Source organism: Panthera onca, chromosome B3, assembly GCF_046562875.1.
Source record: "Panthera onca isolate mPanOnc1 chromosome B3, mPanOnc1 haplotype 2, whole genome shotgun sequence".
In the NCBI taxonomy this organism is placed as follows: Eukaryota; Metazoa; Chordata; class Mammalia; order Carnivora; family Felidae; genus Panthera; species Panthera onca.
This window is the reverse complement of record NC_138344.1, coordinates 103,994,732-104,012,379: the sequence shown is the minus strand read 5'-3', so window position 1 is coordinate 104,012,379 and position 17,648 is coordinate 103,994,732. Positions and strand designations below refer to the sequence as shown.

Sequence of the window (17,648 nt, the reverse complement as noted above, 5' to 3'; positions counted from 1 at the left end):
ACATGGACAAAACTTGAATGTGTGTTGCTAAGTGAAAAAGCCAATCTGAGAAGGCTGCATACTGTTTGAGTCCAATGATATTGACATTTCAGAAAAGGCAAAACAACAGAGGCTATAAAAAGATCAGTGGTTGCCAGGGGATAGGGAGAGGGAGGGAGGCATGAATGGGCAAAACGGGGATTTTTAGGGCAGTGAAACTATTCTGCAAGATACTACATTGGTAGATACACATGCCATTATACATTTGTGCAAACCCATAAAATGTACAACACCAGAGTGAACCCCCAAGTTAAACTATGGACTTTTAATGATAATGACATGTGAATGTAGGCTCATTAGTCATAACAGATGGTAAGGGATGTTGATAATGGAGGAGGTTGTACATATATGGGGATAGGGAGTATATGGGAATTCTCTGTACTTTCCACTCAGTTTTGCTATGAAACCTAAAAATTAAAGTTTATTATTTATATATATAATATATATATTCATTCCCAGACCTGTTAAATCGCAATCCCCAGTGAACAGTCCAGGATTTTTTTTTTTAATTCCAGGAGATTCTGATGATCAACCAGGTTTAGGAGCACATAGAAGAGGAGGGAGCTGGGGATTTGGAACTAGACAGACCTGAGTTTGAATTCCAGAGTTGCCACTTTCTTACTAGGCAACGTTGGACAAGTTATTAACCTCTCTATAATGGGTAATCATCATAATTACCCACAGTGTTCACAGGAGGATCGAACGAGCTGACATGGTGTGACCCTGGGTGTGATAGACACAGGGGCAGCTGTAAAGGCACATGGGCCTCATCACCAGGAAGAACCGGAACCTGAACCAAGTCCAGGGAGTGGAACAAACACTTCCTTGTTCTCTCCCCTTCATGCCCCAAATCCCCCTTCAGCCCTCGCTGATTCTTCTTCCCACAGGTACCTGGATATCTCCCCTTGATCTCTGTTCCCCCCACGTTCTGATCTGATCAGCTGTTACTTCTTACACCAGCAGGTCCCATTTGCCCATCATCTTTATGTTCTGCAGAGAAGAGGGCCAGACAAACCTCTGTCTTACTAGTACTCATCACCTCTCATTACATTCTTGTGCAGTTGCTATGTTAAAAAATCTACTTTCTCACCTAAGGTGAGAGTGGAACAGAGAGCCACTTCCTACCACAAATGCAAATTGCCTGGCACATGTCTAACCTAAAGATGAGTTCTTTCCCTTTGTCTCTCCTCCCCATCTCCAAATCCTTTCCCTTGTCTTCTTCCTTGCCCGGTGAGCTTTGGGTTGCTCTAGCAGAAAGGAATGCAGGATGTTTTCCCTAGAACAGCTCAGGTCCAGGCCCAGAGCAGGAAGTTGTTCTGCAGGGAAGTAGCTGGAGGTACAGGTCATGCTCCCCATGAGTGCTGGCTGCTCAGCATCCATTTCCCTGTCTCCTCCTTCTCTTTTTTCACTCTGATCACCTTGAAAGCCAAGCTGGCTTCCAGGTCTACCTCTTAATAATGCAACAAATCAGACTAAAAGGAAAAATAACTTCAAAATAAATTATCATTTGCCTGCATTGTTGGACTAAGGTGGGAGTAGTGCTCACACTGTTTGCCTCAGTGTGGCATCTTCCTCTTGAGCCATCTCTTCTCTGTGTCCTTGGCCACCTCATCCCCATCTACCAGCTTGTTAGTATTAGAGCTCCTCAAGTCTTGAGTCCTTGGCTCTGCTCTTCTCACTCTTAACCTCCTCCATGACTATGGCTTCAGTTATTCTCTACCCAGGGATGATTCCTGAACATGCATCTCCAGAACAGATGTCTCCTCTGAGTTCCATGCATGTATATCTCATTATCTACTCAACACGTACACTGGTATGCCTCAAACTGAATTTGTATCCTCCTGTTATATGCCATTCATACCTGGCCTTCCCCTAGGATTCCAATCTCAGTGAATGATAACACTATCCATCCCTTTGGATGCCATTTGGACCCTTCACTCTCCCTCACCAACTAGAACAAATCTTGTTTGGTCAGTTTTTAATATTTGTGGAGCCCATCGATTTCCCTCCATGAACCCCCAACCCATCTCTGTGGTCCTCTTCAATGCTGTCCCCACATCTGTGACTTCTCTTCTCTAGTTTTCACAGTGTAGCTAGAGTAATCATTTTTTTAAAAAGCAAATGTAATCACACCACTACTTTGCTTCATACATGTCAATGACTGCCCACTGCTCTTAAGAAAACCAACATCTTACTTGACACATCTCCAAAGGCAGGGGAATTAAAAGCAAAAATGAACTATTGGGACGTCATGAAGATAAAGAGCTTCTGAACTGTAAAGGAAACAATCGACAAAACTAAAAGGCAACCGATGGAATGGGGAAAGATATTTGCAAATGGCATATGGGACAAAGGGCTAGTATCCAAAATCTATAAAGAACTCAGCAAACTCCATACCCGAAAAACAAATAATCCAGTGAAGAAATGGGAAGAAGACATGAATAGACACTTCTCTAAAGAAGACATCCAGATGGCCAACAGGCACATGAAAAGATGCTCAATGTCACTCCTCATCAGGGAAATACAAATCAAAACCACACTCAGATATCACCTCACACCAGTCAGAGTGGCTAAAATGAACAAATCAGGAGACTATAGATGCTGGAGGGGATGTGGAGAAACGGGAACCCTCTTGCATTGTTGGTGGGAATGCAAACTGGTGCAGCTACTCTGGAAAACAGTGTGGAGGTTCCTCAAAAAAATAAAAATAGATCTACCCTATGGCCCAGCAATAGCACTGCTAGGAATTTACCCAAGGGATATAGGAGTGCTGATGCATAGGAGGACTTGTATCCCAATGTTTATAGCAGCACTTTCAACAATAGCCAAATTATGGAAAGAGCCCAAATGTCCATCAACTGATGAATGGATAAAGAAGTTGTGGTTTAGATATACAATAGAATACTATTTGACAATGAGAAAGAATAAAATGTGGCCTTTTGTAGCAACGTGGATGGAACTGGAGAGTGTTATGCTAAGTGAAATAAGTCAGGCAGAGAAAGACAGATACCATATGTTTTCACTCTTATGTGGATCCTGAGAAACTTAACAGAAGACCATGGGGGAAGGGAAGGGGAAAAAAAAGTTACAGAGAGGGAAGCAAACCATAAGAGATTCTTAAAAACTGAGGGTTGATGGGTGGTAGGAGGGAGGGGAAAGTGGGTGATGGGCATTGAGGAGGGCACCTGTTGGGATAAGCACTGTGTGTTATATGGAAACCAATTTGACAATAAATTTCATATTAAAAAAAAAGAAAGCTATTTAAGTAGTTAAATTTATAGTATACCAACTGAATGGATAAAAATCTACATCATTTATAAATACCAAAAGAAGAAGAAGAAGAAGAAGAAGAAGAAGAAGAGGAGGAGGAGGAGGAGGAGGAGGAGGAGGAGGAGGAAGAAGAAGAAGACGATGACGATGACGATGACCACCAACATCTTTAGATAGAATGCCCTATCAGGACCTACAAAACTTGGCCCCTGCCTACCTCTCCAGCCTCATTTGAGCCATTCTCCCCTGACTCTGAACAGCAGTCAACTGACTTCTTGCAATTTCCTCAACAGATCATACACTCTCTTACCTCAGGGTTATTGTTTATGTTGTTCTCCCCACCTGGAACACCTTAGTTCCCTAAAATTTCCTAAGTGTCCAACTTCTGCTGAAAAGTTCATCTTCAGGAAACTTTCTTGGACTGCCTCCTTACTCCTCTCCCCCTTGTATTAATTTTCTAGGGCTGCTGTAACAAAGTACAACAAACTGTGGGGCTTTAAATAATAGAAATGTATTATCTCACAATTCTGGATGCTAGAAGTCCAAGATCAAGGTGTTTTAAGGGTTGGTTCCTTCTGGGAGCTGAGAGGAAGAATCTGTTCCATGCCTCTCTCTTAACTTCCGGTGGTTTCCTGGCAATCTTTGTCACTCCTTGGCTTGTAGGAGTATCATCCCCATCTCTACCTTCACAGGTGTTCTCCCTGTGTGCATGTGGGTGTGCAACCAAATTTCCCTTTTGTAATGAGGACACCAGACATATTGGATTAAGGGTCACCCTGCTCCTGTGACCTCATCTTAACTAATTATATCTGCAATTATAACAAAACTTAACTAATTATATCTACCCTATTTCCAAATAACATCACATTCTGACATATTGGGGGTTAAGACCTCAACATACAAACTGGGGTAGAGGGCACAATTCAACTCATAACAACTTCCGTTTCCAAAGTGGAGTCCTCTGGTTACATATTGTCATGGTTCTGCCCTGTAGACCTTTTCTACAAAGTACAGATCGCAGTTTGTAATTATCAATGAATAATCACACAAGCAAAATGTGTTTGTTCCCCCCATAGATTGTGAGCTCCGTAGGGACCATATTGCTTTTGTTGACCATTGCACCCCCATGCCTGGTACGCACTAGTTGTTCAGTACGTACTGAGTAAACACATAAATTCTACAGCCTTCCAGGTCCCTGCCTGCATGTCAGCGTGGAGAGACCCACCTTTTGTCTCCTAGGCCTGCTCAGTCATTTCCCAACGTTCCAACTTCCAGAGCATTAAGTCATCGAGGCAAATAGGGTTGAAGGCAGATCCGTTGGTTCATCAGTTGCTTCCCAGTCTTAGTGATCCCTTGAAACTCCAATGTGATCTTCCCCACAAAGACAATCCCCTGCTAAGGAAAAAGAAAAAAAAGTGTCCAAGATTTGTAAGCCCATTGCACTTTCATGTAAATGTGCCTCAGGAGCACCAGTGATTATTACTGAGGAGGCTGAGGGAGATTCTCTGGAGATCTTAAAAATAGGTTACTTCCCTAAGGACTGAAAGAGTTCAGCTGGGCAGTTAAGGAATGAATAAAAGAAATTCCTGGTGCCTCTTTCATCGTTAATACTCTAAGACCCTTGTTGTTTGATAACTTTGGACTTGCTCCCTCGATGCACACAGAAAAGGATTCTTAGTCTTTTAACTCCCTGACAAATATTCAGATCAATAAGTCACTGGCATCGGTGAAAGAGAATAAAGAACCCAGATGAGTTGAAAACTCTTGCACAGATACAACTGTAATCCTGTTGAAATCGCCTTCCCTGGGTGCTCTCAGGAATAAGTGCTGCTTTTGCAAAGTGGTAAGATAGTTTAATGTCTGGCTTTTATGTTTCATCATCTCATGGCATGAGGAATGCTGAATACTCTAAATGTTGGACTTCTAGAAGCTTGAACCCATTGACCTGCCACAAGTAATTACTTCTGAAAGGCTCCTGAGCCAGCAAGAAGCCAGAACAACTCACAGAGCAAAGGTAAACACAACGCTAACTGGAGGGGGTGAGTAACCGGGGGGGAGGGGTGGGGAGGGGCAGGGGTGGCCTGTCCTTTCATTTACTCCCTGCAAGAAGACCTCAAAGACAAATCAAACTATTAAGTCATTCAGAGTCAAGACTTCCAAAGCTATCCATTCTCTCCCAGGCCTGCCTCCAACTGGCAAAGACTCTTGTCTGTGAGGTAAACTCTGGGCCCTTCTCCACTTCCTGGTGAAAACAGGAAGATGTAGATAAGAGAGAGGAATTTTTCTTGGACACTGCTAATTCTAGAAGTGTTCACATTTATGAAAAATCTAGTATGACTCTCCTTTCATTTGTCCCCTCAAGTTAAAGCTTTCCCTTCATTCTCAGTCTTTTGGCGGAAATCCTATCTACAAGGTGTCCCTGACTTATTTACCACAACCTCACCAAAAAACGAATCCTTGGAAAATGTCTTCTAAGGAGCTTTTCCTTCTATAAGTTTGTTACTTTCTGCTGAGACAACTCCCCTCGTGTAGACATGAAAACTGTGAGATTTTCAACCCTTTTCACTCCTGATTCATTGTCAAGCCAGCAAGGTACTGCTGCACAGCTAGCTGATGTAGTCAAAGATGCCCAGGTGCATTTAGACCCTCAAGGTCATGTTTGTGCTGCTGACAGCACTGTAGAGATGGTCCCCTCGTGAGGCTCACAACAGCCAACATAGTCACTGTCCACAGGGCAGCGTAAAAGATATCACGGAGCACACCTGGCTCCCTTTCCTGGCCACAGCAAGGAATGAAGAAGGGTGTATTCACCCCCGGTTGCCCTCAGTAACTGCACTGTCCCACTGGGGTTTACGATGCACCACGGGAGATCACCAAAGTCACAAATGATCAACTTCCTAATATTCCAGGGCTTACGTTGGTATATGAGGGTACAGTCTATGGAAATGCGTTCCACTTAGCCATTTGGTGGCTCCCCTCTAATTTCATGTCCAGACAATTAGTCAACGGCAGAAGAGGCATTTTGAAGAAAGAGGCCAGTTTTATCAAACCAGAACACATTTCTGGGGAGGTAGGAATAAATGAGATGTGGAAAGATATTTCCATTTCAGATTTGCAAAACTCTACAGGAAGCTTAAAAACTGTATTAGACACAGAGCAAAGCTTTAGTCACTGAGGGCTACCCGGAAAGGACTCAGTGGAGAACTACAATGATCCACCTTTGACATAATAAGAGATCTCTATGGATTATAACTGATGACTGATTAAGATCTCGCTCTGTTCCAAAAAGAATTGCAAGTTGTGGATTGCAGAGTCCGTAACAAATTGCCCAGTTGTAATGAGTGTGGCATCTTTCACAGCAGGAACTGGAAAAGACAATGCCAACTCCAGGATACATTCCCGGGAAAAGACAATATTTACATAAGATGAGAATGTTGGAAATGAACCGGAACAGACAAGAGGTAAGTATGAGGAGAGAGAAGAAGAGTGCCATATTTAGCACATTTACTCCACATAATCACTGCCCTCGCACATGAATGTAGTTTAGCATTCATCCCCAGTCTTTACTTAGCATTTTAAATTTGGTCATTGGCACCGAAGCTTCCACTACTGGAGCTGGGAGAATCAGCAAGATCCCTTCTGCTACCGACTGTTGAGTCTTTTCTTTGTTTTCAGTCACAAGGACATATCTGTGCCCCAAGTCTGTTTTTTCTTCCTTTCCTATATTTTTTTTTTCATAAATTGCTCCTATGATGTTCTGGCTCCAGCAGGAAAATGAGGTTAGATCATTTTTCTTGATTTAGTAAAATAGAGGGGGGGTGAGTTGGTCTTTATTTTGATACCTAGGCAGCCCTCCATAATTCACACCATAGAATTATCTTACCAGAATGATCTCTTAGAACACACCCTTTTACAGTAATGTCTCCTGTAAGTGTCATATTCCAAATTCCTTACTCGAGTGTTTAAGCCTAAAGTCACTGTTTTCTGCAATTCTAAATACATCACTTGCCTGCCAACAAATGTTTTTACAAAGCTCCTCTTAAATCAAACCATAGCTTTTTGAGACTGTGGGCATATATTCTCCCCTTTCCTAACGAGCCTGTCCTGTGCAAAGAGAAAGTTTCCATACCATCTAATAGGAAAAAAAAAGTGTGTTCTGATTAGGGGACCACAGTTAAGCACTCAACTTGCAAGGTGACTGATCTGTTGACCTGTTCTGGTGACAGTAGCTGAGGGGGAGAACACTAATCGATTACAGTGGATCATTTTCAGGCCCAAGCAGAGTTGAAAAAAAGTCTTCACAGGGAGGCAAGGATTAATAAGCAAAAACCGAGGGACCATAAAGCCAAGAAAATCCTTCAAAGCATCCCAAGAAATGATGGCAGGGACCTTCCAACCTTTTTGCCAGATGAAACCTTGAACAGAAGTCCAGGTGAGTCATGAATTATTTTTTTTTTTTAGCAAAATAAAATATTTCCAGTGTTTTTACGAACTATAGAAATGATCCCTGAAAGTATAGTCTTTTTTCCAGTGTTTTTAAAGCTTCATCAAATAAACTTCCAGGGAGGGTGTGGGTATATATAGCAAGTAGCCTTGGGTTTCTGCTGATATGTGCTTCCTAGAATGTAGTGATCACACGATCACGTGATTTTGGGTGGCTGGGAGGAAAAGACAGAAGCTTCAGCACTGCAGTAAGATGTCTCTTTTTAGAGGCTAACTGTGCTTTACAGGCATCCTTGCAATCCTTGCTCCAACCTTGGGAAGGAAAAGGTAAAAGAGCCTCATCTTGTGATTAAAGAGAATGGACCACGTGGCCATATGCAGACACCCTCCCCCACCCCACTCTTCCCCCTGCAGCCCTCCCAGGCTCATTCAGAATGTCTAAAACTGAAGCCACCATCACTGCTCACCCCAGGCTTGCTCCGGGGGCATCTGCTGTCTCAGTGGGTGAGACCTCTCTCCACACTCTGGGCCACTTGAGCCAGAGACCTGGGGTCTTTCCAGCCCTTCAGCTCCTACTCCCAGCAGCTGGTCAGTCACAAAGTCCTGTCGATGTCACCTGGCACCGAACTCTTACCTCTCTCACATTCCCAACGCCACCCTTAGGTCATGTGTCATATCAGCCTCCTGACTGTGTTCCTCCCCCAAGTCTTCCCCTTCTTCCATTCACCCCGCTACCCTGATGCTTCTCTGTATGGTCCTCAGGCAACCAGCACCGGCATCACCTGGGGAGTTGTTGGGCCCCAGCCAGAGTGACCGAATCAGAAAATGTAGGGGCGGAGGCCAGCAGTCTGGGTTTTTAACCCCACCCTAGGTGATTCTGATACTCCTAAGGTTTAAGACCCACTGCTTTACTTGGTAATCCAAGTATTAGCCACAGACCAGCAACATCTGCATCACCCGGGAGTTTATTAGAAATGCAGAGCCCCAGGCCCCACTCTGGACCTACTGAATCAGGATGTGCATTTTATCAAGATTCCAAGGTGATTCTCATGCACAATAAAATTTTAGAAGCGCCACACTAATAGCAAAGTAATCTTATCAAATGCACATCTGACCATATCATTCTCTTGCTTAAAAAAAAAAAAAAATCCTCAGTGAAAATCCATCAGCCTGAAGACAAAGAAAAAAAAAATCCATCAGCCTGAGGACAAAGACTTAACCCTTCACCCTGGCACTCTAAGCCTTCAAGATCTACTTGCTGCCTACCTTTCTGGCTTTCTCTGCTGCCATTCTTGTGCCCAACTTTGCTTCCAGCCAGGCCAGACCGCTCAGTGATTTCCAACAGATAACCGTGTTCGTAGTCTCTGTGCTGTGTTGTCCCACCAATTAAAATCCCATTAAGTTTGCCTGTCCATAGTCCCCCAGGGCAAACCCACCCTTTGAATATATAATATTTTCCACATAGCAAGACTGACCACTGAGGGATCTACAGAAATGCTGGCCATGTCTCTGGAGGTCCTGAGCTTTTCGGATGCAAAGTTGCCAGCTGAAAGAGACACTGCTCCTGCTCAAAGGAATAGGATGCTTAATCAATAAGTTCATCAAATAAGAAAAGGCTAAATAATTGAAAATCTACTTGGGGAATCTATTTAACCTATACTCCCAGTGCCAGAATGAAATATGCTATGTAGGCACATAAACAACTGCGACAATTTAAAAAACATTGACCAAACAATCCAAAAAAGTGTCTCAGCTAAAGTTAGATACTTAGAGTCATGGCTTGAGGGCAAGCCAAGAAAAACCAACATTGGTAAAATCTTTGGAAGATGTCCCAGATCTGGAGGGGTCCAGGAAGGACTGTGGAGAAGAGGGGTTCTCTGCATTCTGCTTTTTTTTTTTAATTTTTTTTAACGTTTATTTATTTTTGAGACAGAGAGAGACAGAGCACCAGTGGGGGAGGGGCAGAGAGAGAGGGAGACACAGAATCTGAAGCAGACTCCAGGCTCCGAGCTGTCAGCACAGAGCCCAACGCGGGGCTCGAACCCATGGACTGCGAGATCATGACCTGAGCCGAAGTCGGCCGCCCAACCGACTGAGCCACCCAGAGGCCCCTTCTGCTGCTTTTTAAAGCAGATTCACTTTGTTCTAATTAAGGTTTGTTGAGTGCTTACCATGAACCAGACACTGTCCTCGACCTGCAACATGCATTATCACTCTCAAGCCTCACGCAGCCTGTATAGAAGGAGATACTATTCACCCTCATTAGACAGAGCCAGGATTCCAGGCCAGGTCTTTCTCCCTCCAGAAAGTTGACTCCACCCACCCCCAGCCCCTCATATATCTTCATGGGGACTCCAGGGATTTGGAGCTCTGTCCAGGACAACTTTGGCAAAGCCTACAAATATAAAAGTGTCACTTTTCAACCTTATCTTTCAAGAGCAGGCTGCCCGTCTGCAAAGCCTACAGATTTCACCACCATACTAGGCACATGCTTGAGCTGTGATTCCTTTTTACTTATTCCCAGGGAGCATCGTTGCTTTCTCTGTCTTCTGAAAGCACTTCATTTGCTTTCTCTTAAAAGGGAAGCAAAGTCAAGATCATAGATTTACAGGAGCTTTCTGAATGCTAGTCCAGTTCAGGTAATTAAGATCCTGCTGTACCCATCTCCTCTCATTTAATGCTGTATTTGCCCATTCATGTTCCCTCTTTGGGAAGGTGGGATGAGAGTTTTAGGTCTCTTATAGGATAAAGTTCTGTCTTTGTTTTCTGCTGCCTGTTTAAAATAAAAATTTGCAGGGGTACTTCAGTGGCTCTGTCGGTTAAGCATCCAACTCTTGGTTTTGGCTCAGGTCATGATCTCACAGTTTGTGAGTTCGAGCCCCGCGTCAGGCTCTGTGCTGACAGTGCTGAAGCCTGCTTGAGATTCTTTCTCTCTCCTCTCTTTCTGCCCTGACCCTTGTGCTTTCTCTCTCTCTCTCTAAATAAACTTAAAAAAAATAAAATTTTACATATATTTTACATTTACATACTTTAAATACATTATATATTTACATAATGAATTACATATACTGTAATTATATAATAATTACATATAACTTATTATACAAAAATTACTTATAACTTATATGATGGCCCACTTGTTCATAACTTACACAAAGGGAACATTGCTTTCTGAGTGCACAATTTTATGACTTTTACCATGTTTATGTGGCTCCTGCCTTTTCCAGAAGCCATGATATACTATCGTAGGTAGAAAAAGCAGTGAACCTGAGGGCTGCCTGGGTGACTCAGTCGGTTAAACATCAGACTCTTGATTTAGGCTCAGGTCATGATCTCATGGTTTGTGAGATCGAGTCCCATGTCAGGCTGTTTGCTGACAGTACAGAGCCTGCTTGGGATTCTGTCTCTCCCTCTCTCTCTGCCCCTCCCCTGCTCTCTCTCTCAAAATAAATAAACATTTAAAAAAAAAAAAAAAGAAAAAGCAGTGAACTTGAAATCAAAGTTCTTTATTTGAGCCCCCAAAAATATGTTTCTAAATGCAAACTCCATGGGAACAGGGGCTTCTTTTTGTTTCTAGAACGCAGTACCCAGTAGCCTCTCAATAAATATTGGCTATATTTATATAGCTATATAGCTTTATTCTGTATATATATAGAGATTATTGCTCCACTGAAATTATTTAACCTCTTTGCCCCTCAGTTTTCACGTCTGTAAAATAGGAATAAAGTCTTGTCTACCACATAGGGTTTATGTCAAAATTAATCCAATATGTGTAAAAGCATATATACAATGTAAAGTGCCAAACACATGCATGAGAATATAGACAACTGAAGAAAGATGGAACTGATGTCTCACAGTGAAAATAACTGTATGCTTAAGGGGAAGTATCACCTTAAATATATTATTGTCACCTTCTCAATTCTGGTCTTATCGGGCCATCTGCTCTATTATCTACTTAGTATTTTTCTTTAAAGCATCCTGGGGGTGGGTGTTTTATTTTTTTAAATTTATTTTTGAGAGAGAGAGAGACAGATTGCTAGCAGGGGAGGGGCAGGGAGAGTGGGAGACACGAAATCCGAAGCAGATTCCAGGCTCTGAGCTGTCAGCACAGAATGCGATGCAGGGCTCGAACTCATGAACCACGAGGTCATGACCTGAACTGAAGTCGGATGCTTAGCCAACTGAGCCAACAAGGCACCCGGTGTGTGTTTTTAAAATTTAGCCTGTGAATGAAATAGCTGTGAAATTATGGATTTGATATAATGGTGATGCATTTTGCTAAGACATATATATATATTATAAAATGCATAACCATCAAACTTTTTTAAGGTTTATTTATTTTTGAGAGAGAGAGTGCGTGAAAACAGGAGAGGGACAGAGAGAGAGGGAGACAGGGGATCTGAAGTGGGCTCTGAGCTGACAGCAGAGAGCCTGATGCGGGGCTCGAACTCGCAAACCATGAGACCATGACCTGAGCCAAAGTTGTACGTTTAACTGACTGAGCCACCTGCATACCCCACCATCAAATATTTTTGATTTTTTATATAATCCTCTTACTGTGGAAAAATCACTCCCTTTTCGCCCCAATGACCTCTGTTGCTTTCCTCTCTTCCCAAATTAATTTTGAAGTTGGATACACTTTTTCCTCTGCTCTGCTCAACCAAAACCCATTTAGGTTTTTAAACATCGTATTTTTCTTTTCTTTTTTTGTTAAGTCCAGCAATGCCGGAGAATCAAGCAGGGATTTATAAAAATCTAACAAGTAAAAAGAATCCAGCTCAGAAGTTCTCAAACTTTAATGCTATGTACACAGAACTATGTATATAATAATTTATGAATGATTTAAGAGATTTTCAAGGATAAAATTGAACATGTGAATTTGGCCTCACACTCTACTTTAGGCCTACATTATCATAACATCAAGAGTGGTGTGGGACTTGAGCTATTATTAATATTGCATTAGATCCCACCATTAACGAACATTCTCTTCCTGTTCCAAAGTTCCTGCCTCTAGTCAGCAGAAAATCTCTGTTCCCAGTCTCCATGGTGCCTCTAACAGTGCTTGGCTCATTTGCAGAGCAGAGATGATTACACCCCCTGGCCCCAATGAATGAAATCATCCCCAGGTCCCAGTTACCAGTGCTTCTCACCACCCAACATTCTCTGATTGGCTTACTTGTTCACTCATCTATTCACAGACCCGCTTCCTGGCTTTGGTGCCTATGCAATAGTACAGACAACAAACAAACAATGACAGTACATCCGGGAGACCTCACAACCTGAAAGTCAGAAGGTTTCCATGAGGAACTGATATTTCAGCTGAGACAGGAAGTAGCTGGACAAAGGGGACAGGAATCCATATCTGTGTGAGGACCAAGGTGCTGGAACATTCAGAACTGTTCGTGATTACAGCACGCGCAAAAGCTCTTGACTGGGAAGAGAGATTCAGGTAGTGATCAGTGATGGCTCTGAGGCATAGGCAGGGCCCAGAGCACCAAGGTCTTGCAAGTCGTGTCAAATAGGGACTTTGAACTTGAGCTTAAGATCCACAGGAAGGCATTGAAAGGTCAGGGGAGCCACACAATCAGGCTTACATTTTCAAGCATCATTCTGTCTACCCTGTGGAGGATGAATGGGAAGAGAATGCAAGCAGATGTGGGGAAACAAGTGATAAGGACATAGCAGAAATGCAAGTGAGAGATGGTGCTTGGACCAGGAAAGTAGGGTAACAGGAGAAAAGGAGCTGAATGTGAGATATTCAGGAGATACGAGGGGCAGAACCTGGTGGTGAATCAGATGTGCGTGTGTGGAGAGAGCAAGAAGGCCAGGAGGATTCTTGGGTTTCTCTTGAAGAACTGGGCAGACAATGGGGGAAAACTGGGGCCATTTGCTGGATTAGGGTAACTGGGAGAAAAAGTGAGTTTGGAAGAGAAAGAGAAGGTGAGTCTGACATGTTGCCAGGAGACATAAAAATGGAGGCATCCAGTTGTAGCTCAGGAGAGAGACTGGGGCCAAAGACATAATTTAACTGTCGTTTTCTGTCACTACTATATGTATAGGCAATAACAATAATTATAATAACATTCAAGGGGGGATCAGGGTAGTCCCTTACTGAGGCAGAAAGGAAACTAATGACTCACAAAGCACAAATCCTCACACTGAGATGCTTGATTTTCTCATATAACAGTTTGTAACATCAGTTATCAAGGGCTTAAATGAAATATGCCATAAGGTTTGATAAACAATTATCCTTAAGATGAAATCCAAAAGTTATGGCTGGTTCAACTAGATGGAGGGGACATTCTGGGTTTTGACCCAGGATGATTTTCCTAGCTCAGAAGTGGCCATTTCTTTGGTTTACTTAAAAGCCTCCTTCCTTGAATAAAGCCCCTGTTGTTCTGAAATGCACTTTAAAAGGGTAGAGCTTAAATAAAAAGCTATGTACATATGTACATAAAATCCTATACCAAATAAATTAAATATATTCTTAAAAGTATAGAAAGTGAAATGAAATGCATGACCCTTTGAGCTCCCTAGTTCTATAGGTCTGGGGCACAGCCCAAGCATTTGTGTTTCTAAAAGACTCCATAGGTGACTCTAATATGAGGTGAGAGTGGATGTCAAGGTCAGAAAGTGTATATCATGTGCCTGGCACATAGTAGATGTTCAATAAATAGCACAAGGCAACATCACCTGTGCAATACTCTTGCCAAAAACGTGTAACCTTAATTTAATCACAAGGAAATGTACAAACCCAAATTTAGGGCCATTCTACAAAACATTTGATCTGTATTCTTTAAAATGCCACTGTTAGGGGAAAAGAAGAAGACAATGAAGGGGGGGATGGAGGAAGAGGAAGGGGAGGATCAAGACTGAGAATGAGGGAGAGAGAGGAGGAGGAGGAGGAGAGAAGGAGGGAGGAGACAGAGAAAAAGGAAAAGAAACAGAAAGGGAAGTGTCTTGAATTAAAGAGACAAGAAAATAAAATTCAATACATAATCCTAGATTGGATCCTGGATCTAAAAAAATAAAACACAAACACACAAACAAGAAGCAGTTATAAAGACCATTACTGGGACAACCATGAATATTAGAATGTAGACCATATATTAGAAAACAATAATATATCAATGTTAAATTTCCTAAGTAATTTCCTAATAGTTATATTGCAGCTATGTAGGAAAAGTGCCCTTGCTGTGAGATTTGTGGTGATGTATTTGGGGGGATGTAATTGCAACTAATTCTCAAATAGCTCAGCTGAAAATGTGTGTACATATGTTCATGCATGTGTATAAAATGAAAGCAATATTGTGACAAAACGTTATCAATGAGTTGGGGCATATAGGAAGGTATTATATTATTCTTGTGACTTTCAGAAGATTAAAAAAAAGTTTTTTGAGAGAGAGCGCATGAGCCAGAGAAAGGGGCAAGAAGGGGTGGTGAGAAAGAGAGAGAGAAAGAGAATCCCAAGCAAGCTCCATGACCAGCACGGAGCCTGATGTGGGGCTCAAGCTCATGACCGTGAAATCATGACCTGAGCTGAAATCAAGAGTTGGACACTCAACTAACCCAAGCTCTCCCAAATATATATATTTATAAGAACATCAAGCAAATTATTATGTGTTCATAAAAATCTAGGCACTTAATAAACAAATAAGTCATTGTTAGGGGGAGAAATTCAATAAACTTTAAATTTTCTGTAGGAAATTCACAGAATGAAGATTTGGGGGAACATCAAGCAAGGAATGACTGTCGCCCCCGGAAAATTGGCAAAATGGAAATGTGGCTCCGTGAACAAGAGGCTCGGGGACAGCTTCTCTGGGACAGTTCTAGTTCTGACTCAGATGAGTTAAGGAAAAGCGAGAAGAAACCACAAGCACTGGTCAGGACCAGGACAGAGAGAATCCCACTTTTTGACGAGTTTTTTGATCGAGAATAAAAATGCTATTCACTGACCTAGACATTGTGTGCATTGAAAGTTCGCTTTCCTGTAAAAATTCTTCAGGTTGGTTATATGAATTATTTGGAGGAAACCAATCACTATCTCTTCATTTGGAGTCTTACGGTCAACAGGTCTGTCATGTATCGTTAACTATGCTGCATAACTGCCTCAAAACTTAGGGCATTTGATTGTCCCTCTTTTCTGTGTCTTGCTGGGCTCAGCTGGGTGGTTCTTCCGCTGGCCTCTTGTGGGATCTTTGATGTAGCTGAAGTCAGAAGGCAGCTGGACTGGAGTCATCTGGATGTTCAACCAGGGCTGTGAAGCAGTGGGACCCCACCCCTACCCCATGTAGTCTTAGAGCCTCTTTATGTGGTTGCTCTGAGTGGTCTTTCCATCAGGGTAGTGAATTTACTTTTATATGAGCACAGGACTCCCCATGGCAAACGTTCCAAGAGGAGGAAGCAGACCTGCCCAGCCTCTTAAAGCCTCAGAATGGAATGGGCTCCCCATCACTCTTACCACATCCTATTGGTTAAAGCAAGTCACAAGCCCAGATCACATCTGCAAAAGAGAGGTCTACACGAGGGCACAGATTCTGAAGTGGGGTCTGTGGGGTTCATCTTTGAGACTCGCCACCACACCACACTTTTAAAAAGCAAATTAGATCTTATAAAACAAACGGATGGGAAAGTAAAATGGATACAAATGAGTTTTTAAACCAAAGTCACAGTAATGCTACATTAGACAGTAAACTCACTGAAGTATTCTTGCGAGTTAGCAACTTGTAACAGAGGGGCTACAGGAAAGAGGTGGAATAATGCCAAGTGCAAAAGGTCATTGCGAATAAAAGCTCAAAAGTAAATGAAGATCTCTTAGATTACGATGTACATCTTAGGACTCTTTAAAACTAAAAGGAATCTTAGAAATGTTCAGCTCAAAAGTTACTATTAACAAAAATTCAATTTTTAGGCAATTTTAAAAGCTTCTTTTGTGTAATATTAGGCTCCACTTTTAGCATAATCTAAAAATAGTTTTAAGCCATCCAGAAGCTTCTAAGAATTTAGTGAAACTTTAAAACAAAGCAAAATAAAAACATGCTTTTAAGCCTTCACTGGGAAACTTCTAAAAAGAAAATAGGTGAAACACCACCCAAATTTGACACCCAGTACATTCAGCGCAGTCACTAAGAAGCTAAGAAGCCTGAGTGTCAGGGGACAAACATTCGTGTTCTTGCAAGGACAGAAGGCAATTAGGTCACCCCTGGGCATTTCCGCTCCCACTCCCTACTTTTCTTTTTGCATATTTCCTGCAAAAGAATACATTAATTGTTTGACCAGCCAGTCTTCTTGAAAAAGTAAGATCTCTGAGAGAAGAGACAAGTCCAACCTCTTCATAATGTCCTCACACATTATGGTGCATCTGGAAGGCTTCAAACAGATGCTGACGATTAACGGGGATTAAGCATATCCTCATCGCTCTGGGCTGTGCCTTGAGACTGGACAATACCCCTTCCAGAAGCTCCCTCGACTGAGAGCTACATCAGGACATTGACCATGTCTCCTCCCTGTGGCATCCCCACTTCCTAGCAGGACATCTGGCACAGGGTTTATTATTAAATGTTTGTTGAACTCATTAATTTCTGTGTTGAGTTAACTAGGCAATTAGAAATGTACTGGTTTCTCTCCAGCTATGCAGTTGCTCATCCTCATTTCCATCATTTCCCAAGACTCCTAGAAATACACGGTTGATTATGCAGTAAAAAGAAGGGAATTTTTGTTTCAAAGGCTTCTGGAATTTATACACTTAAATGGAGGGCATAAATTAAGCACTGCCTTGGGTTATTGGAGCTAGACACATATGCCAGTGAGGATGTCGTAGTTCAAAATATTTTTCGGGACTCTATCAGGGCAATGCTTTCTCTGTTTGAGTTTCTTTGCCCACTCCATGTGGAACT

The 17,648-nt window shown here is 42.3% G+C and overlaps 1 protein-coding gene across 5 annotated transcripts in view; it reads left to right on the top strand.

Annotated features, from left to right (window-relative positions):
- The window catches only part of CCDC198 (coiled-coil domain containing 198), a 28,042-nt gene extending 10,832 nt beyond the window's left edge, over positions 1-17,210 (top strand). For 3 of the 5 annotated variants that reach the window (XM_060619924.3, XM_060619926.3, XM_078448216.2), the window contains 4 exons: positions 5,237-5,323; positions 6,672-6,770; positions 7,582-7,741; positions 15,456-17,210. In XM_060619924.3, the coding sequence (XP_060475907.1) occupies positions 5,237-5,323; positions 6,672-6,770; positions 7,582-7,741; positions 15,456-15,691 (582 nt within the window). In that variant the 3' untranslated portion in view covers positions 15,692-17,210. Of the gene's footprint in view, positions 1-5,236; positions 5,324-6,668; positions 6,771-7,581; positions 7,742-12,950; positions 13,202-15,455 lie in introns of all 5 variants that reach the window. The other 2 variants (XR_009606279.3, XM_060619923.3) reach the window with 2 other exon arrangements.
- The last annotated feature ends 438 nt before the right edge of the window (positions 17,211-17,648 follow it).